General features: G+C 40.4%; 2 protein-coding genes across 13 annotated transcripts in view; one reads left to right on the top strand and one right to left on the bottom strand.

Moving 5' to 3' along the window:
- Positions 1–4490, bottom strand: part of LOC119978927 (probable helicase with zinc finger domain) — a 607351-nt gene extending 602861 nt beyond the window's left edge. For 6 of the 9 annotated variants that reach the window (XM_038820862.1, XM_038820870.1, XM_038820865.1 and 3 more), the window contains exon 1: positions 4394–4486. Coding sequence is in view for 1 of the 9 variants with exons in the window: in XM_038820869.1 (XP_038676797.1) it covers positions 3989–4045 (57 nt within the window). In the remaining 8 variants the exon portion in view is untranslated. The other 3 variants (XM_038820871.1, XM_038820872.1, XM_038820869.1) reach the window with 2 other exon arrangements.
- A 131-nt stretch (positions 4491–4621) lies between these two features.
- Positions 4622–22343, top strand: part of rbbp6 (retinoblastoma binding protein 6) — a 53906-nt gene continuing 36184 nt past the window's right edge. For 2 of the 4 annotated variants that reach the window (XM_038820861.1, XM_038820857.1), the window contains exons 1-4: positions 4623–5883; positions 13333–13432; positions 17276–17312; positions 21805–21894. In XM_038820861.1, the coding sequence (XP_038676789.1) occupies positions 5718–5883; positions 13333–13432; positions 17276–17312; positions 21805–21894 (393 nt within the window). In that variant the 5' untranslated portion in view covers positions 4623–5717. Of the gene's footprint in view, positions 5884–13332; positions 13433–17275; positions 17313–21804; positions 21895–22343 lie in introns of all 4 variants that reach the window. The other 2 variants (XM_038820858.1, XM_038820859.1) reach the window with 2 other exon arrangements.

Genomic DNA, 22343 nt, shown 5'->3' with positions numbered 1-22343 from the left:
CTTGTTGGTACAGTATTTGGTTGGCCCAGGTCAGTTTCTGGTCAATCGTAACTCTCTCCCCACCTCTCGAGGATGTAGATTGGAGGGGATTCAGCAATGATAATGCCACTGAAAATAATGGGGGGAGATGGTTAGATTTTCTCTTGTGGAGATGGTCATTGCCTGGCAGCACAGTGGCACAATGATTAGCACTGCTGCTTCACAACATCAGGGACCCAGATTCAATTTCGGCCTTGGATGATTGTGTGGAGTTTGCACATTCTCTCCGTGTCTGCGTGGGTTTACCAGGGATAGGACAGGGGAGAGGGCAGAGGTAGGGTGCTCTTTTAGTGGGTCGGTCTCAACTCAATAGACCAAATGGCCTCCTTCTACACTATAGGAATTCTATAGCACTTATGTGGTGCGATTGTTACTGGTCATTTGTCTGTCCAAGCGTGAACAAAGTGGCCCAAACCTGAACGTTTTCCAGGTCTTGCTGCATATGGGCATGGACTGCTTCAGTACCTGAGGAGTCACTAATGGTACTGAACTCTGTGCAATCATCGACAAACATCCCCACACATACAATCATCGACGAACATCCCCACACACATTCTTATGATGGAGGGAAAGTCACTGATAAAGCAGATGAATATGGTTCACGCTAATTAACACGACCACCTTCCTTTGTGCTAGGCTCCAACCAGTGGAGACCTTTCCCTCCCCAGTTCCCATAAACTTCAGTTTTGTTAGGTATCCTTAATGCCACACTGGGTCAAATATTAAGAGCAGTGACCCTCGGGGCAACACAGTGGCACAGTGAGTAGCACTGCTGCCTCACGGCGCCGAGGTCCCAGGTTCGATCCCGGCTCTGGGTCACTGTCCGTGTGGAGTTTGCACATTCTCCCCGTGTTTGCGTGGGTTTCGCCCCCACAACCCAAAAAGATGTGCAGGGTAGGTGGATTGGCCACGCTAAATTGCCCCATAATTGGAAAAAAATGAATTGGGTACTCTAAATTTATATTTAAAAAAAGAGCAGTCACCCTCACCTCACAGAATGAACTCTTTTGTCCATGTTTGGATCAAAGCTGTAATGAGGTTAGGCACTGGGTAGCCCTGGTGGAAACTGAACTGAGCAGTGATCTCAGCAAGTATAAGTGCTGCTTGACAGCACTGTCGACGGCACCTTCATCAGTTTGCTGATGATCGAGAGTGCAATAATGGAGCAGTAATTGGCAGGTTGGATTTGTCCTTTTTGTGGATGGGACAAAGCTGGACAGTTTTCCACGTGGGTAGTTATTGCTGTAACCTTTCCTCAAAAGACAACTCCTTCATCCCAGGAATCAGCCATATTCATCATTCCAGATCACGAGTATAGATTGCAAATAGGTGAGGCCTTAGCACAGATTTGTGAGGCACCCCTCAAGTTACAAATCATTTGCAAACATGAACAAGACCCATTTATCCTGACTTTGTTTCCTGTTAATTAGCCACGGCTCTATATAGGCTAATATATTAGACCCAGCACCACCTTGGGCAGTAACCTTTTAAATGCCTTTTATAAATCCAAATACACTACATCTCCTGGTTCCCCTTTATCCACTCTGCTTATTACATCCTCAAAGAACTCCAATAAATTTGTCAAACACAATTTTCCTTTCATAAAACCACGCCGACTTTGCCCGATTGATTTTCCAAATGTCCTTAGTAAGGGCAGCACGGTAGCATTGCGAATAGCACAATTGCTTCACAGCTCCAGGGTCCCAGGTTCGATTCCGGCTTGGGTCACTGTCTGTGCGGAGTCTGCACATCCTCCCCGTGTGTGCGTGGGTTTCCTCCGGGTGCTCCGGTGTCCTCCCACAGTCCAAAGATGTGCAGGTTAGGTGGACTGGCCATGATAAATTGCCCTTAGTGTCCAAAATTGCCCTTAGTGTTGGTGGAGATGTTGACCTTGGGTAGGGTGCTCTTTCCAGGAGCCGGTGCAGACTCAATGGGCCGAATGGCCTCCTTCTGCACTGTAAATTCTATGATAATCTATGATAATGGATTCCAGTATTTCCTGGCCCACAGTTTCTGCTTCCCTCCTTTCTGGAATAGGGTGTTACATTGAAGAATATTGGATTGGTGTTTTTTTGTAAGCTTGGGGAAAGAAATGAAATGAAAATTGCATATTGTCACAAGTAGGCTTCGAATGAAGTTACTGTGAAAAGCTCCTAGTCGCCACATTCCGGCACCTGTTCGGGGAGGCTGGTACGGGAAGAGGAGGGGAATGATGAGACACAGCTCTTTCAAGTGCTACAATGGGCTGAATTGTGTGACAAAATTCTGTGATAATGGGACAGGAATCCAGGTACAAAAGTTGAAAAGCAAAAGCTCAGCACTTCTCACAAGAGCATGGATGTCAAAACAATGAATAAACCGCATGATCACAAGTGATTTTTTTTAACCCACAAAAGTGTGAAAATGTTTATATTTATTAAAACAGCACCACCAAACATTACACAGAACATTTCTAAAATTGTTTTACCCAAATCCCTAAAAGTTACTTTCGCTATTCAAACCAGCAAAATTCACTTCTCTCTTACCCATATTGAAGTGCACAACCGTCCATCTTACCTAATCTGAAGTGTTTACATTTGGCAATTTGGGTTCAGTGATAGAAAAGCAACAGCTAGCTGCGTACTAGGGACCCAATCATGTTTATAACAGCAGGACCATGTAACAATAAGCCCCAATTTTAATGTGTCGACACAATGCTGATTGGATATGTTTGCACTATGAAGTTCAAACTGATGGAGAATCTGATGGAAGTCATCAACCTGAAACAGATGCTACCAGACCAGTTGAATATTCCAGCATTTCGGGAGCGGCACTGGGGCGCAGTGGTTAGCACTGCTGCCTCATGGTGCTGAGGACCAGGGTTCGACCCCCCCAGCTCCAGGTGACTGCCTCTGTGGAGTTTGCACATTCTCCCTGTGTCTGCGTGGGTCTCACTCCCACAACCCAAAGTTGTGTAGGAGAGGTGGATTGGAAACACCAAATTGCCCCTTAATTGGAAAAATTAAAATTTCAAAAATGAATATTCCAGCATTTCCAGTTTTTGAACAAAGGAAGGCCTGGTCGCCCTCCATAGAAGTTATTATTCACAGATGTATACATTGTTAAAAACGGCATTAAATCAGGACCTCATAACTTTATTCTGATGGCACACAAAATCTAACTGGTTGGAAAATCAAACCCATAACTTTTGCTTAATTTTTTTTTAAGGCAGTCGCTTTTTATAGCAGCAAGTAGAACAGGGAGCTGTAAATGCACTACACAGCACTATGGACTGAGTAGACAAAATTTCATTCAATACTATTGAAAATTACACATTTTTTTATGCTTTCAATCCTGATCAGTTTTAAAATAACTACTATCATACTACCAAAGTACTATAAGAACATTGGTCTTTATCAGCCTTTACACGCCTTCTGTTTTCATTACCATATCAATAAAAAAATATTGGGGTATGTACAAAGTGCTGTTGTGTCCACTTGAAATGCGGACAAATACTCAACAGCACAATTGTCCTTCAAAAATTGAATTGTATCTGCAATGAAGAGAGATTCAATCTTCAATGAACATTATGAAGTGTCTAAAGTAGCATAAGTTTGTCACAAGCGATGTCAACAACAGAATAAACTTGATGGGAATCATTAAAAATACACAAAATTGAAAAATATTGGTTCAAGTGTGATTTCCCAATAGTGCATTCAAACCAGCACATTAAGCCACCCAGTAACAACACAGTATATGTTGGTCATTTGGCATCAGCATTATAAGAATACTCAATGAGAGGACCACATTTAACAACAGACTTTCAGGTGAAGACTACATTGCATTGCCTCAATCAATTTATTTAAAATGAACAGCTATCGAATTACAGATCAAGAATGCAAGGGGAAATATCAGGCAATAGAATTTACACACCAATTACGACACGTTTTAAAATAAGATCGTTACTTACCAGTTTTATTAGGATTAACTGAAATACACAAATCTGCCAAATGATTGGACACGACATGACAGAAGGTTAGGGCAGCTGTACTGAGCTGGGGCAGCCCGTCCTGGGGACGCAGGATAAGCAGCGAATGATGGGAAAATAAGTGTCCCCATCCAGTTTATCAGCGTAACCCTAACCATTTCTATATTAACATACATAAATGTTTCAAAAAGCAAGTTAACTTCCTTCATAATTCATATTAAAACATTAAGGAATAAACACAAAAATAGTTCACTATAAACGAACTGTCACTCTACCCATCAGATATTAGTGCTCTTTATTAGCTCCTGGCAAGCCGAAGAAAACAATAACATCAGCACTCCTTTTTAAAAAGGTAAAGAAAAACAACTTTTACAAGGAGATACCCACCGCCGATCCAACGAACGCCATCTTAAATCTGAGGGAGACGATAAAGCTCGAGCATCCACCTCAATCTCGCGGCGTTTTGGCGGCGGTGGAATTGGCAATGTGTCAGTGGGGGCGGGGGACAAAGCGCCGTGATTGACAGTAGGTGCGCGTCACTTCCTCAGCGTGAACACACTCTCGCGGAGATTGTGACGCACGCGCCCCTGCACCTGGCTGTGGGAAACCCCTGGCGTTATTGCGTTGGAGACGCCATTGTTGTGGCGGAGAGGTGTTGTCGGTTTGAATTTGCGGGACTTGCCTCAGACTTGCCATTAATGTGTGGGCCTGTGTAACAGTTTAGTACTTATGGCTATTTCTTATTTTTTTAAGTGTTGGCTATGAGTGAGGTGTAGTGATGAGTGAGTGTTAGGGCGCTGCAGTGCGAAGATGTGTCTGAGAGACGCTGGCGGGCCTATCGATTGGAGCTAAGCCTAAGAACCACCCGCCAGGAAGCCGGCCTGCCTAGTGTGCCGTCCATTCGGCGTGCGGACTCTTGCGTTCCCGCATCACACCCAGCTCCCCATTCCTCCCACCTACTCCTCCCTTATTTCCTATTTGTCCTCTCAGTCTTTTGGACACTAGGCCATGGATCCTACTTGTTCCTGAGAAATATTTGTCGAGGAAAAAGAGGCGCACCTCTGGTGGTACTAGGGCATTGTGTGTGTTGTGTATTTTTTCCTCTTTTTTTTACTAATACGAGTGACTGTTTTCGTTTTAAAAACGTCCCAATCTTGCTTAAAAGGAGACGATGCTAAAGCGATGTTCCTGAAGGCAGTGCCTGTGGGCGAGAAACGAACCTAGGCACAGTCGTGGCAACAGGATTTTCCGAATGAAAGAAACCAAGACTCAAACGTGGATCCGTTTCTCTTAGATTTAAAAAAAACTGCGCCGAGACCTACTGCATTGCGGCTTTGTAATAAAAAGGAAGAGGGAAAATAAACTGAATATTTTTGAACTCTTTACCTTGGGAAATAAATCCTTTGGACTTCGTACAATTTCTTGGACATTTAAACTATACCATTGACTTTTGAACTATCCGGTTTATTAGTGAGTAAAACAACTAGTATTTAATTTTGTGCAATGTGCAGTTGAAAGAAAGCCAGTTATTTCCTGACTTTACATCCAGTATAGTGTTTTTTTTTATAAATTGCTTTAATACAACAAAGTTTAAAATACTTGAATTTCAGATATTAAATTGTGAAAAAGAGGATTTTTTGTTTTTGTGTTTTGCAGTGGTAAAAGGGTAAAACTTTTTTGTGGGTAAGGCTTTTCCCATTTAAAAAAAACAATGTCGTGTGTACATTACAAATTTTCTTCTAAACTGAACTATGACACGGTCACTTTCGATGGGCTTCATATTTCGTTGAGTGATCTAAAGAAGACTATCATGGCCAGAGAGAAACTAAAGGCGGCAGACTGCGATTTACAGATCACCAACGCACAGACTAAGGAAGGTAAGTTAACCACAGTGACTTATTTCTATTTAAGTACTATTTATCAATCTGTCCTTTGTTTAATATTCCTCTAACTCCTATGTTATGGTAGACAAGATGGCGCAGGTTTGCAGGATTTGTCCGATTTCGTAAGGGCATATTGCACGTTGGGTCGCTACAAACCGAGCCTATTCAATGTTCTACTGGCGCTACCATCTAACGTTTCATTGTAGTCCTTTTGATCTTCACTGCAACTTAATACCATTTTTTTTAAATCGCCGGCAGGCGCCATCTGCTTTTTCCCTGTGTTTTAACACGGTAATGCTTTCCTTGCCCTTCCGTCTTCCTTAAAACTGCCCTTCCGTCTCCAGGATAAATCATGAACTTAACCTGTGCAAAACTCAAATCTCCCAACTAATTTGCGTTCCTTGGAGGCCATTTAGCCTTCTCCGCTGCGTCGTCTGAGTGCCCTTCAGCCGATGACAGTCTGAAGCAACGTGGTACGCCTTTGTAATTGGCGATGGTTTTAATGTTCCAGGCCGGCAAACCTGGTTTAAATTGAAAGCATTCGATTTAAAAACCGATTGCAGTGCAAATTGATTTCAATATGAATTTTCGTGTGACAAATCGGTATTGTCTGCCATTGTGTTTTTAAATAATCGTTTTTGTATCACTGACTGCTGGCGTCAGAATTTTGAAACATCGTGTGGGGTCTGATCTGTGTATCTTTACGAATTAGAAGGGTTATCTACTATGCTTGTCCTCTGGACACAATGCAAATTCTATAATGTTGAAGAAAAAATTGTCAGGATATTCTCTTGTTAATCTCTATGTTGCCATTTTGCTGAAAGTTCATGCAATTAAGTTGTGGAATGTGGATACTTGAACATGCAATTTGAACATTGGAGAAGTATTTTGCTGCTTTTTCAGCACAATTTCAGTAGCTTTTGCTGTCTCAGGAATGGCATGCACTTTCTCCCCTTGACCCACCTGCACTATTTGACATTTACTCAGTGAAATCCTGGTACTCCCAAGCAGCACTATGGGTGTACCTGCACACATGGCAGCAGTTCAAGAAGGCAGCTCACCACCACCACCTTCTTGAGAGCAGTAACTGCTGGCCAAGTCAGCAATGCCTATCTTATGAAAGAACTTGCAGGAGGGGGGGAAACGTCCTCTAATGTGTCACTCCTGTTGTCCACTGAATTGAGATTGGTGTCACCTGGTACAAGTCTTGCCTATGCAGTTGCAGCCACCGAATGGCTTGCAATACCTTCTCATGCCTCCATACATTTGCATTAATTTCCACAGGACCTATTCTTGGCCCATTGCTACAATATTTGAAGATAATGCAAAGCTTAAGACTTTCATCACCTCAGGTTGTCCAAAATCACGTCACGGGCAATAAATGGCCTCCTGTCCCTTTGAAAAACTCCCAATGTATAGTCTTTGTAATAGAAAGTATTTATTAAATCATCCATAACGCTATTGAATTCCATGTGTTGACAACATCCACCACTGCCTTAAACACTTATTTTATCCCCTTTACTGATGTGTTAACCAGTCTGATATCCAGTCAATTTTCGGTGCTAAACAATGGGAAGATCAATGCTATTATGTTTAGTCGCTGCCACAAACTATACTACTCCCTTGCCACCGATTTTCTCTCAGAATCTGCAGTGCAGAAGGAGGCCATTCAGTCCATCAAGCTTGCACCAGCTCTTGGAATGAGCACCCTACTTAAACCCACGCCTCCACCTTATCCCTGTAACACCACCTCCCTTTTTTGAATACTAAAAGCAATTTATCCTAGCCAATCCACCTAACCAGTACATCTTTGGACTGGGAGGAAGCCGGAGCACCCAGAGGAAACCCACGCAGACATTGATAGACTGTGCAGACTCCACACACCATGACCCAGCCAGGAATTGAACCTGGGATCCTTGAGCTGCTAAAGCAACTGTGCTAACCACTGTGCCACCCACTGCCATACCAAGCCGTTCACAGCCTTGATGTCTTACTTAATTAATTCCACTGCTCTGTTGATTGGTCAGCTTCCCAGATCTCCCTCTATAAACTTGAGCTTATCCTAAAGTTGGTGCCCTTGTCCAAAGTTCACCAAGTTCCATTTACTTTGACCACACCAATGAGCATTGTTCTAGTCCAATAACACTTCGATTTTTATAATCAATCGTTGGAATCCCTCGGGCTCCCCCTGCTCAGCTATTTAACTACCAAACTGAGAATCTTCAGAGAACTGCGCTCTCAAATGCATCCCACGTTGTATTCACCCTCCATTAATCATCATACTTTAAAGACTCACTAATTCCCTTGCTGCACCTTTCCACCTCTCATTGTTGAAATTCTTTAAACTTTTCTTTGACCAAGCTTTTGGTCACCTGTCCTTGTGTCTCACAATGTAAATTTTTATCTGCTTGCACTGCTGTAAAGCACCTTGGGCTGTTTTACTGAATTAATGGTGTTGTATAAATGTAAGCTAGCTTGTGATCTGTTAGTCGTCATGCTGTCAAATATTTTGGTGTTTATACCATGTTAAAATGTCGTGTTTTAGTGTATTCTGGAACAAGAAAATTAAATGGATTGATTGTGTCCTTATTAATCTTGATCCAGGGACGGTACGGTAGCGCAGTGGTTAGCACTGAGGTCCTGGGTTCAATCCTGGCCCCGGGTCACTCTGGAGTTTTCACATTCTCCCCGTCTGCGTGGGTTTCATCCCCACAACTTAAAGATTAAGTGGATTGGTCGGTCACACTAAATTGCCCCTTAATTGGGTACTCTAAATTTAAAAATGTTTTTATTGTTCTTTATCCAATGCAATAAGCTATGATGAAGTGCGTTGAATGTGGATAATTTCAATAGAGTCTGGTCTGACTGCATGTTGATCTTTTGTGATCTCTGCTGGTTCTTATTTCCTGTCATAAAATAAGCTATGAATTGAAGAATGTTTCAAGAAATGCGTGTATAATTTTTAGAATTATTCAGTTTGAATTGGAGAAAAAAATAAGTCATAATAGGAGGTATTTCGTGATCTTTAGTTTCTTAATTTCAGGGCTCCCTCAGTGGTGTGTATGATTGTTCCAGTTTGATGTGATATGAAATTCTACTGGAGTTTGATTTTATTTTGACAGGTTATAAATGTGGATGGCATTTTAAGACTACTTTGTCAAATAGCATTTGGCTCCACATAATTTTATCCGCCACTTGGAGAACCTGATGCTGGTGATTGTAGTAGTCAATATAGTTCAGATCAGAGAAGTTCTTGCTCTTTCAATAACTTTTTAAAAACATTTCTCAGTCTAATTTCTTCTAACTGTTTGCCTGTCATGTTCTTGTTGTTCCCTGTTTCTTCTTTCTTTAAGTCTTTCCCTCCTTTCTTTACATCTGGCAAAAGACAATGTTCCGGCCAAGTATTAGCAGCACTGAACATCAGTGTATGCTGCAGTCATTCATTTCCTGAATGATTTTAAAATTGGTTTCAATTAAATAGGCAATAAAATGATGAGAAATTTAACAGACATTTTTTTACCTTGAAAGACTGAAAGAGTAGCTTAAATCACTTTCTACAGAACAATACAACTTAATCTGCAATTGCAACTGACTGCACCTTTAATGTACAATAAAATATCCCAAGGTGCTTCACAGGAGTGTTATCAAACAGCATTTAACACTGAGCCCAGTTGACCCAAAGCTTGGTCAAAAGAAGAATTGGAGGAAAGAGTGATTTAGGACAGGGATTGGAGAGCTCTGCGTTTTGGCAACTGTGGAGGCACGCCAAATTTTAAAATTGGGGTCGTTCAATTGAAGGAGCTCAGATATCTCCAGAGGGTTTGAGATTACAAGCCCATGGAGGGTTTTCAAAACTAAGGAGAATTATAAAATTGGGCATTGTTTAACCAAAGACACTACAGGCCATATGAGCATCGATTATGGGACTTGATGTGAGTTATCACAGGTTCAATTCTCAGCTTGGGTCACCCTCTGTGCAGAGTCTGCACTTTCTCCCCTGTCTGTGTGGGTTTCTTCCGGGTGCTCTGGTTTCCTCCCACAATCCAAAGATGTGCAGGTTAGGTGGATTTGCCGTGTTGAATTGCCAGTATTGTCCAAAAAAGTTAGGTGGGTTACGGGGGTAGGGTGGAGGTGTGGGCTTAAGTGGGGTGCTCTTTCCAAGGGCCGGTGCAGACCCGATGGGCCGAATAGCCACGTACACTGTAAATTCTATGAAAAGAAGAGCAGCAGAGCTTTGTTCCGGGAATCAAATGGGAAATAGGAAAAGCGGCAGGTAATTTGGACCCTCACTCATGCTCCAACATTCGGCAAGATCATAGCTGATCTGATTGTAACCTTGAAAACAACAGTCTAACTCTGCCTTTAATATATTCAATGACATAGGCAGTGATATTATGTTGAAGGATTTTTTCAGGTGCACAGGAGATGGGAACTGGGGCACAAGTTTGCATGGATGAAGGAGGTCAAAGGTTTTGTTTTGAGGGTGTGATGACAGCAGATTTGAAGAACAGTACCCAAGGAGAATGATCAGCTAAGATAGTGGCAGGGGTGGAACATTGGGTGGTCAACAGTTGAGGGGGCAAGATGAGCTTCGAGAGGTTATGAGCGGGTTGGGGGTAGAAAAGAAAGAGCAGATAGGAAATGCAGAGGTACCACATTTACTGTTTTCAATCTTAACAACAATGCCCATGAGCTCCTTGCACATTGGAGGTGAGCATGGAGGGGCAAGGAGAGGGGCTTGAGACAGTTTTCTGAGGAGAAATTAAGCTGAATGTTATCTTTACTTTCCAGGGTAGTCCTGGAATAGTGAACAGCTTTAGTGGATGAGAAGACGTCCCTCTGGTATTTTTTGTGGTCCAGCAAGATCTGGAGGCGGGTGGCTAAACTGGTAGTCCCCTGTATCTGTTTCAGTCTGCGCCCCTTTGACTTGAGGAAGTACAGATGAAGGATGCTTCATAGGGCGGGGCCAGTGTTAGAGATATTCATGGTTTTAATGACTTTGGGCTTCAGGGGTAAAGGTGAGGCTGTGCTTGAGCAAAATTATTATGGTGAATGGAGAGCCATGAACCAGGGGTGTTTTTTTTTTTCTCCCCCAGGCGCCAAGTTGGTGGAAAGGGAATGTGTGAGGAGAGGGATGCGTTATCGGAAATGGTCTTATGTGATTCACACAATGGGAGGAGCAAGGTCACTTGAGATGGCACGGTCAAGGGAGTGGCGGCACGGTGGCAGTTATTAGCTGTGCCGCCTCACAGCACCAGAGACCCTGGTTCAATTCCAGCCTTGGGTGACTGGAGTTTGCATGTTCTCCCTGTATTTGCATGCATTTGCTCCAGTTTCCTCCCACAGTCCAAAGATGTGCAGGTTATGTGGATTGGCTGTGCTAAATTGCTCCTTGTTGACCAAAGATGTGCAGATTGGGTCAGGTTACAGGGGAGTGAGCCTAGTTAGGGTGGTCTTTCAGAGGGTCGGTGCAGACTCAGTGGGCTGAATGGTAGCCTCCTGCACTGTAGGGATTCTATTGATGTGAATATGGATTGGGGGCTTTAAGAAGGGAGCGATTTAAGAGGATACGATGCAGTGAATTCAGAGACGAGACAGTCTGTTGAGATAGGACCAAGTACGAGAAACATCCTTGATGCAAAGGATAAGGGAGAAAAAGCAAAGGTATCTTTTGAGAATTTTTGTGCTCCAGCGCAGAAGCATAGTCTTGATGTCACAAGAAATCCAAATTGAGGAGAAAAAGCAGTGCTCAATGAGGGAAAACATGAGCCAGTGACAGTAGCAGTTTAAACTAGCAATTAACTTTTTAGTACGGATTAAAATTGTTAGAGCCAGGGGAGGTTAAATAGCGGAGAGAGGAGATTGGGGGAGATGAAGCACAAGGGTGGGGAGCTGATCAGGAGCCGTCTCAGATCATCAAAAAATTAATCTTGGAAAGGAAGGAATAGTCTTAAGTATCGAAAGTAAAAGCAAATTACTGCGGATGCTGGAATCTGAAACAAAAGCTTTGAGAGAGTCATCCAGACTCCATGTTCACTCCATTCTCTCTTCAGAGATGCTCTCAGACCTGCTGAAATTGTTCAGTATTTTCTATTTTAGTTCAGATTCCAGCATCTGCAGCTATTTGCTATTACCAGTCTAAATGTCTGTTGCTCTGACCTGGAGACAAGCTGACAAACACTTGAATTTGCTCTGACGCAACAGCTATTACATTTTAATTGTGTTTTCTTGAACCAAAATGTTTTACACCAGTTTAAATCTTAAACGATGAAGCATTTTTGTCCTTGGAAAATCAGAACTTTTTTTGTGTTATCAGAGGAAGTGAAATAGCAAGTTGTGGTAATTAGCTGATTTAACAGGTTTATTTGGCCTTTGGACTCATGCAAGATTTTTAAGATGAAAACTATCCCAGGGTTGTAGTTATGTCATCGGACTTGAAATCCATGTGCCTTAAATAATATTCCAGTGAGTTGGCAGTTTGAAAATATGAATTCCATTTGCAAAATCTAAGTGAAAAGGCTTCTGTCAGTAAAAGTAGTACAGTGTAGCATTATATAAATGAAACTTCAGGTGATTGCTTTGGGAGAAGTACAATTCAGAAAATTAGAATTTCAGTTGGGTCAGTATTGTCATCTTAATGCTATGAGGGTTTCAGATGCCTTTGTTGCCACATGGTTTTGATAGCTAAATGGGTTATGATTAAATATTTTTAAAAATCTGTTTAAAGTTTAATTACATTCATTCATAATTTGAAGTCTACCTTTTCTCACATTTCCATGTGCAAAGTATCAGCCAAAATAGAGTTTGAGAAATTGTATTGTGATCCTCTATGAATATTATGAGGCCTTTTCCCCATTGACAGGGCAAGTGTTTTATTCCACTGTTGCACGTACAAGGTTTCCATAATCGCATGATTCTGAAGCATAGAAACCAGCAATCTGAATTCTGTTGAATAATGAAATGCGTTCTTGTTCTACAAATGTTAGTACTAATGTGGTGATTGATGAATTCTGACCATAGATCTTCTACCTGCACAGGAATCCTTCCCTGTTGAAATATGTGTGTACCCAAATACTTAAATTGACAAACTCTTTGGCTTAACAACAAATACATCCAGTCTACTGGATTGACCTTCCTTAGTTAATAAAGTGAACTTATGTTGTTAAATAAGTTCTGTTTCTCTGGCTGTTACTGCAACCCTCTTCCCTATAGGTAAAAGGATAATTTACTGAACTGTTGATTTCTCACCACATTCGTGAAAATACAGTGTGACACCCTCCTCTCCAAAAACGATTTACTAGAAAGAAGTTGATGTCTGATACAAATCGTTTTTGGATTATTAAAGTAATTAAATGAAATTGACATGCAATTATTTCAGGAAAGTAAAAGTTATTCTTTGTAATCTGCTACCAGCAGAATAATGATTTCCTTAATTCTTTACAGAATATACGGATGATAATGCTTTAATACCTAAGAATTCATCAGTTATTATAAAAAGAATTCCTATTGGAGGTGTGAAATCTGCAGGCAAAACATTTGTCATGTAAGTTGCAATTTTTTCATGCAAAATGTACCCAAGCATGTTAAGGAGTAACATCTTTAGAGGTTTAAAATGATTGATGTATTTCGAGCTGAGTGTTCCTCTGCTAATTGCAAAAATGCAGTTCAATCTTGTTCTGTCGTAGATGCTTGGGGAATCACTGTCACATTTAAATCACCAGCCAGGTTGTGTTATAGTGGAAGAGGATTTAACTGGACAATGTACTCTGCAGTCCTTTGTTTTTCCATTTTAAATGTGAATGACTGCAGGTACGATCTTAGTGAGTTTTATGGCCGACACTGTATTGCAGTATCTTTTAGGTCTATAATGTATCGTCATATCAAATATTTGAATATGCACGTGCTATTGTATTGGAGGAAACAACATGCTGCCTGGATAACTTCAAAAACGAAGGTTGGTGGTTAGTTGTTAAATGACAAACTACATTTCAGAATTATTTTGTGATGTTCAAGAGTATAGCACCTTGTGTGACTGATGAAACTGAGGTTTTGTCCTGGAAGAGACTATTAACTCTAATTGCATTATTGCCCGTTGTATTCACCTCCCCTAATTTCTGTGCACCGAACAAACTTAGCTGATAGCAGTCCAATCCAAATCTGATGCAACAGGCAAACAGTGTCTTTTTCGTGACCAAGTCTGAGGTTGTTACTGAAATATTGCCAATAAATCTGACATCTCGAAACTTTAAGCCAGTGTTATTTTGACTTAATGGACTATTGAGGTCAATTTGTAGACCATACAGGGTGGCGCAGTGATTAGCACTGCTGCCTCATGGTGCCGAGGACCCGGGGTTGACCGGCACCAGGTCACTGTCCGTGTGGAGTTTGCACGTTCTCGCCGTGTCTGCGTGGGTCTTACCCCGACAACCCAAAAGATGTTCTGGGTAGGCGGATTAGCCATGCTAAATTGCCCCTTCATTGGAAAAAATTAATTGGGTACTCTAAATTTATATATATTTTTTTTAATTGTCGACCATATATAAAGTTTACATTCATAGACTCAATCATTTGCATATGACTCCAGCTGCAGAATTAAATGTGTGTATTCTTATTTAACATTTACCCAGCAACAATGCAATCCTTCCAAACAAGAAGCATACTTCACAAAAGAACTGAGTTACAAATCCTTCGGTGCTTGTAATGGTCATGTTCTATAACCCACTTGCTCTAATGACTTGATTTTTCTTGTGCTTTTACCCTGCATTTTCATGCAACTGTTTATACCTGTGTTCTCAGTTTTCTTCCTTCTTGACTTGGCTAAATAAATGCAGCAGAGTCCAGTCAAATATGTTTTTAAGTTGTATCTTTTTACACTGCTGGGGATGTTGTGTGAATCTTAAATCAACATTCTGACACTGATCACTTGGTTAAGCAGCTGAGTCTTTTCAAAATTAGAGATCCGTGGAGGGATACCTGAATTCTTGGTTATCCTGTAAATGCATTTGAGGATAGTGATTTCCTGATGGCGTATTCTAACAATTCAAGAAGATGTGCTGGGAAGAATACAAAGCCATTTTATTGCAATGAATGTCAACACGACATTGGTGACTGGAAATGTTGGACATTCCAAAATACCATACTATTCTCTCCAGGCAGAGTGCGGCATTTAATATGGAATAAATGAGTTATGTTTCAGCTACTTTGTATGAGAAGAGATGCAAAACTTACGTTTGTTTAGTAAGTAAAAGTATCTTAAAAAATAACACATCTAACATTTTCCTGTTGCATCTCTCTTCTTACTCCCTGCTTGTTCAATGTAATTATGTAGTTTTTTTGTTTTCAAATCTTCATATTGTAAGATCATGGTAATTCAAGTTCTGTTCATTCAGGACTGGCAAACTGGTCCTAGTAAGACTGGCAAACTGAGAATGGCTGTCTCTTGAAGAAATATGCTGGGACCATTTTGGTCACCAATGGCAAGCGATTTAGACTTGTGTTAGAAGCAGAATTTCAAATTTTGCAGATCGCCCCAAATTGAGGGCTGTAATTAATAGGAGGACTGAGACAAAATACAGGATAGTATGAATAAACTTGTGGAATGGCGTACAATGCTGGCAAGTGAATGTCGATGTCGAAAAATAAGAGATGGTATAATTTGGTAGTAATGATAAGTAGCTTCAGTAAAATAAGTATCTACAGGGACCAAATGGATTTGGGGTGACAGTTGCACAAAATTACGAAATGTAACACCAATTAAAAGCATCAAATGGTAAAAGCAAGCATTGGGGTTCATTTCTGGAGGGGTAGAATTGAAAAGTAGAGAAGGATGTTTGAATCTTAACAACATGAACGGGAAAGATTAAACTGGAGAAGATGGCTTAATTGAGGGTTTTAAACATTTTATGTAAGGGTTTGTTAGGGTAGATGTAGAGAAGGTTATTTTCATTTGCAGGTAAGACCAGAACTGCGTGCCATAAATATGTCACTAATTAATGCAATACGGAATTCAGGGAAAACTTCCTTACCCAGAGTGGTGGGAATGTGAAACTTGCTACCACAAGGTGTAATTGAGAGGAATAGCCTTAGTATATTTAAGGAGAATCTGGATATAAACCTAAGGGAGAATGGCATGTAAGTATATAGTGATGCTGCTGGGAAGAGACTTGTGTGTTGCATAAACACCAGGATGGATTTGTTGGGCAGAGTGGCCTCCTTCTGTGTTGTATGTACTAAGTATCTGTTCACCTTGTGGTAAAGAGCCTTGGTTGCATTCCTGTGCAATATGATGGACACTCCGTTCTTTTGATGTAATGTATTGTGTTTGTTCTTAGACTTTGGACGTAATTTAGTTGCAATGGCCCATTTATGTCCCAAGAAGGAAGCAAAATACTGCAGATACTGGAAATCTGAAAAGAAACAATGCTGGAAACACTCGGGGTAGCATTGTGGATAGCACAATTGCTTCACAGCTCCAGCGTCCCAGATTCTATTCTCAGCTTGGGTCACTGTCTGTGCGGAGTCTGCGCGTTCTTCTTGTGTGTGCATGGGTTACCTCCAGGTGTTCCGGTTTCCTCCCACAGTCCAAAGATGTGCAGGTTAGGTGGATTGGCCATGCTAAATTGCCCTTGGTGTCCAAAATTGCCCTTAGTATTGGGAAGGGTTACTGGGTTATGGGGAGAGGGTGGAGGTGTGGGCTTGGGTAGGGTGCTCTTTCCAAGAGCTGATGAAGACTCGATGGGCCGAATGGCCTCCACTGTAAATTCTATGAAAAGATCAGCTGCTTGAAATCTTAACTCTGCATAGTTTCCTGACCTGAGTATTTCCAGCCTTTTCTGTTTTTCTTTCAAAGCAGGAAGATTTATCTTAACGGTGGCTGATCTAGTGCGTATTCTTTAAACTTGATGAGGCATTCATAGAACACTTCTAACAAGTATTTTGTGTTGCATTTAAATATTTTTATTGTTCTGATGCACCTTTTGTTTTGCACTTGTTATGTTCAGTAGTGAATAAAGCATAAAAATCAACCAGGAATTAAGTGACTTTGAGTCGAGTAGGCTACATCCATTTTGAAAGAAGCCTTGTATTTGTACGGTATTCTGTTCCAAATGTACCAAGATGAGGGGTCAAGCAGGATTGCACATTCTTTTGGTCAGGGCTAGTGAATCATGTAATCTTGAAAAGACCCTCAAGATTTTACAAAGCCCACTGTGGGAACATTTTTGATTCAGAATTCATTATGGAAGGATTCTGTAGTTTTGTGATTACATATTGCCTGAAAATTATGATTTCTGTCTCTTGGCCATCTTGTTTACAGATTAGCTTTTGTTTATCTTGTGAATGCAAAACACATGACTGTAACATCTTTACAAACTCTTCTACTTTTCAGAGATCGTTCTGAACCAGCAAGTGGAACATCGAAAGCAGTATGTAAAACAAAAATACAATCTGAACCTTTTCTTGATTTGTTACATCTAAGTTGTTATTTTTAAATGATAACCATTAGCCAATAATGTTAATTATTTTTTAAATAGTTTTAAAAGCAATGCATAAACTTAAGTATACCATGATACACACTTGACTAGGGTATGTTTTGTAATGCCTACTAAAATGAATTCGTAGTATTTTAAAATACTGATGGATAATCTTCAGAAATAATTGCCCATATTTGCACATATCTGTATGCGTGACCTAATAGTGGTGCAAGATAATGCACTGTATTTCACATTGAAAATGCTAGTTAATTTCTGTATGACTCAACGTTGTACAGATCAGTGTATGATCATTTTCAGAGCTTGTGGTTCAACGGTCTACTTGGTGAACATGAAAGTGTTCATGTGATGTCTGTCTTTATTTAGTATTACATGTGTATAGGCTATGTGCATTCTGTTTATTCAAATAAAGAATGTTTGAAGTATATTATCTTCCATTTCACATTGTATCACTCAACTTTTTATGATTTAATAATTATGAAACAGGTTTCTTTACGCTATGATAAGGCACATGAAAAATCCACATTAGACTCTCGTACTTGTTGGATATAAAGCAGGTGTTGAATTTGTTCAGTTTTAACACTTCCTTGATATTCCATTTCCATAGCAGCACTTGTTTTAAAACTTTGAGCTCAAACAAACTAAAATTTGACAAGTATCACTAAATAACAGAAATATTCAATCCTTCTGTTAATTTTCCTTTTCTGGCTACAGAACTTTGCAAATAAATGGAAGTCAGTAGGCTTTTGTGGTGCGACTTAAACTGATATTTTTTATGTCTGTATTGGTAATAAACTATTCCATACCGTATGTACATGATTTTTCAAATGCGCACCACAGAAATCCCCTGATTTGTCAATTTAAAGCTTAATTCTGGCTGTTTTGCCCTTCTGTGTTACCTATGATGTAATAGTTGAATCCTTTTTGTTTGAGCCCTATAAATAAAATGTATATCTTAAAATAATAAACTTTCATTATGTTGATTGAGCTAATGAGGCACACTGAGAATTTGGTTGTCTACTTTAGATCTAGCCAATTAATATCAATGCTAAATATTTGTTTGATTTTGAATCTCGATTTGGAAAACTTCAAAAGTAGCTTGCAAGCCTTCTAACCAAATCTGCAAATCTCCATAAAATTGCTTTTGTGGGCTACTACTACATTTTTAGATGCAGAGAGGCCTCTGCCATGACATTCATCATGTTAAATCAGATGTCAGTGCAACATACAGTAAAAATTGTAGATTTTCTATTCCAGCCCAGGTAAATCCCAGATCGCAGAATGATGCCTTTTCTATCTACTACTTTGCTGAGAACTAATGCTGCTAATTTTTTTTTTAAGGCTTAGCTGTGTGGTTCTGTTTTAAAAGTTTGTAGCATCTGCTTGTGGGTGCACTTAAGCATTAGCATTATTTAGGTCAGGTTTCAGTGAATTCCACTTTTGGGATGGAAAGAGAGGGAATAGAATGAATTGTGCAAGTTCCATACAACTGAACCCTGTACTAAGTTGTGTGTGAAGTGATTTCCATACATTCTGATCATGTCCTTGGCCTTTACCAAGGTGAGGTGGTGCAGTGTTTTAACGCACCAAATTTGTATGCCATATGGTGTAAACCAGTCTGGTCAAAGCTATGGATGCTGAGGTTTCCATTAAAAATCAAAAAAGGTGATGTAGTTAGTGTAAATCAACTTTAGAAACATGAGCAAAGTCAACTCCATTCAGTGGCCTTTTTTCACTGACTGCATAAACAGATGAAGGGTCCATTTGTTCCCATCCTAGGTGCGAAAAGAAAAATGCACTAAAATGTTTAACCACGATGAAGTGTTCTAAGGATTCCCCATATTCTTAGTCCTCCTGAAACAAAACAAGTAATAGTGCAGGTGACCTTATCAAACAAAAATAGATTCTTGATGCACCTTCACAAGCAACAAATGGATTTCAGTATAGCGTTTGATAAGGTTCCCCACGGCAGGCTATTGCAGAAAATACGGAAGTATGGGATTGAAGGTGATTTAGCGGTTTGGATCAGTAATTGGCTAGCTGAAAGAAGAGGGGGTGGTGGTTGATGGCAAATGTTCATCCTGGAGTTCAGTTACTAGTGGTGTACCGCAAGGATCTGTTTTGGGGCCACTGCTGTTTGTCATTTTTATAAATGACCTGGAAGAGGGTGTAGAAGGATGGATTAGTAAATTTGCAGATGACATGAAGGTCGGTGGAGTTGTGGATAGTGCTGAAGGATGTTATAGGATACCGAGGGACATAGATAAGCTGCAGAACTGGGCTGAGAGGTGTCAGATGGAGTTTAATGCGGAAAAGTGTGATGTGGTTCACTTTGGAAGGAGTAACAGGAATGCAGAGTACTGGGCTAATGGCAAGATTCTTGGTAGTGTAGATGAACAGGGGGATCTTGGCATCCAGGTACATAAATCCCTGAAAGTTGCCACCCAGGTTAATAGGGCTGTTAAGAAGGCTTATGGTGTGCTAGCCTTTATCAGTAGGGGGATTGAGTTTCGGAGCCACGAGGTCATGCTGCAGCTGTACATAACTGGTGCGGCCGCTCCTGGAGTACTGCGTGCAGTTCTGGTCACCACATTATAGGAAGGATGTGGAAGCTTTGGAAAGGGTTCAGAGGAGATTTACTAGGACGTTGCCTGGTATGGAGGGACGGTCTTACGAGGAAAGGCTCAGGGACTTGAAGTTGTTTTCGTTAGAGAGAAGAAGGCTGAGAGGTGACTTAATAGAGACATATAAGATAGTCAGAGGGTTAGATAGGGTGGACAGTGAGAGTCTTTTTCCTCGGATGGGGATGACAAACACGAGGGGACACAGCTTTAAATTGAGGGATGGTAGATATAGGACAGATGTCAGAGGCAGTTTCTTTAGTAGTAGGGGTGTGGAACGTCCTGCCTGCAACAGTAGTAGACTCACCAACTTTAAGGGCATTTAAGTGGTCACTGGATAGACATATGGATGAAAATGGAATAGTGTAGGTCAGATAGGCTTCAGATGGTTTCACAGGTCGGCGCAACATCGAGGGCTGAAGGGCCCGTAGTGCGCTGTAATGTTCTATGTTCTAAATGACATATTGGCATTTATATAGTTGCTTTTGTCAAGTTTCAACGTGCACCACAGGAGAAATTTGTTTTGAAGTAGACTGACTGTTGAGCATGTGAGTGCACCAACCATTTTACGACCACATCCACAAACAGCAATAAGATGAATGGCCAATGTTTTTTTTTAAATTGATGGTTGAAGGAGAAATGTTGTTAGGATTTTACAGCCCCCTGTCTTAATTGTGTCATGCAATCTTCAGCATTTGCCTCAACCATTGGAGCAGGTACATGTGACCTTGCTATAATGTTTTGCCCGAAGAATGAGGCCTAAATGCACAGTAAAAACATTAGATGACCTCACTGAACGATCCGACTGCTCATTTTTAACATTAGCACAATGCACAAATGAATGAAGGAAGGAAGTAGCATTGAAACTACTCTGTTGGACCGACAGTGTTACAGGCTGCTCTGGTATTTGACTCCAATCACTGAGAATGAACATGGTACGCCCTCCGATCTTGAGTTTGGAACATTTGTTCCAGTTAGTCCTGTCAATGGATAGGAATGGGAGGGACTAATCTTTCATGTTGCTGTACTTCCATGTTAGGAAGTGCACTGGGTGCATCCTCATTCTCAAACACAAGAACTGGAAGGTTTTTTGCATTAATATTCCTAGTCACCTAAGCAATGTAAATCGGCCAATTAGAAATTTAGTGCTAAAAAAATTGATTGAATAATTTGAAATGTATACTGTATTCTGATTTTTACAAGTTGTAACAATCTTAAGATGGCATTGAGATTTCAAAGAAAGGACTGACCATTGCTGGTCAGTGCTCTCCCTCTGTAAATGAGACACATTTACAGTGAGAGAGCTCTTGTACTTGAATTAAAACACTAGGATAACAAATTTATGCAATGGCTTACATATTTGGTAATAATCTATAGATTAATTTAATTAATTCGCTTGACATGTACCACCACAATTGACACTTTCTTGCAACAAAATACTGCACTGAATATTTAAACCTACTTAATGGTAATTATAGAGCAAGCCCTCCGTAATAAATGCACCTAGTAAATATCTGACTTCTGATCTTTTGTAGCCATAGAGTATTAATTGTACTTCAGTACTGTTTAATCTTCCCCTTATCTGAGAACATTGATCATCCTTTAGTTATGGACATGTCAGGGATTTCCCTTTTTATGTTTCTGTATTCGTAATGCTAATATTCAGTAACTGCCACTGCCACTCAGCAATGTTAACTCATTTGTCACGTATTTGTTCCACTGTTTTCCACTTGTCTTGATCTGTTTCTCTTCACGTTTTCTGCTGTTTTTGAATTCATAATTTTCCTTCATTCTGTTTTGTCAAGTTTTATCCTTTTGCTCATGGAGGCAACAGGGGAAGGCAAGAGAAAGAGGTTACAGACCTAGTTACCAGACTGCAGGGAAAGCTAAGCGAGGTCAGTGTTTAGCAGTGGTAATGGGATATACAACATACTAAGCAGGATGTTTATGGTATAAACAGAAGATAGATGGGTTGTATTGGAAGAAAGAGTTGTTTTCAAATCTCCATTGAAGACCTGATTTATTTGTTTCATGCTGTATCCACCTGCAAACTGCTTATTACCGTTTCAATCATGTATTATACATGCATTTACTTCCTGAAACTGAGAAATCATTGAAATAATTTTTAGTTACGGTAGTTGTGTTGATAATGTGATTCAGAAACATGACCGAATTTGATACTTCATTGCAACCCCTAATGTATTCCGTTGCCACGTTATGTTTCCCCCATTCTATTGTTTGGATTACTATTTTACTTGGTTGTAAGATGGTGCAAAACCGTCTCATGGTAGCTTTTCTTATAGCAGATACTCTGTTTAATATTTATGCACAGCAATGTGATTGT

This window comes from Scyliorhinus canicula, chromosome 15, assembly GCF_902713615.1.
Source record: "Scyliorhinus canicula chromosome 15, sScyCan1.1, whole genome shotgun sequence".
NCBI lineage: Eukaryota > Metazoa > Chordata > Chondrichthyes > Carcharhiniformes > Scyliorhinidae > Scyliorhinus > Scyliorhinus canicula.
The sequence above is the reverse complement of the archived record's forward strand: the minus strand, read 5'-3'. Positions and strand labels throughout refer to the sequence as shown.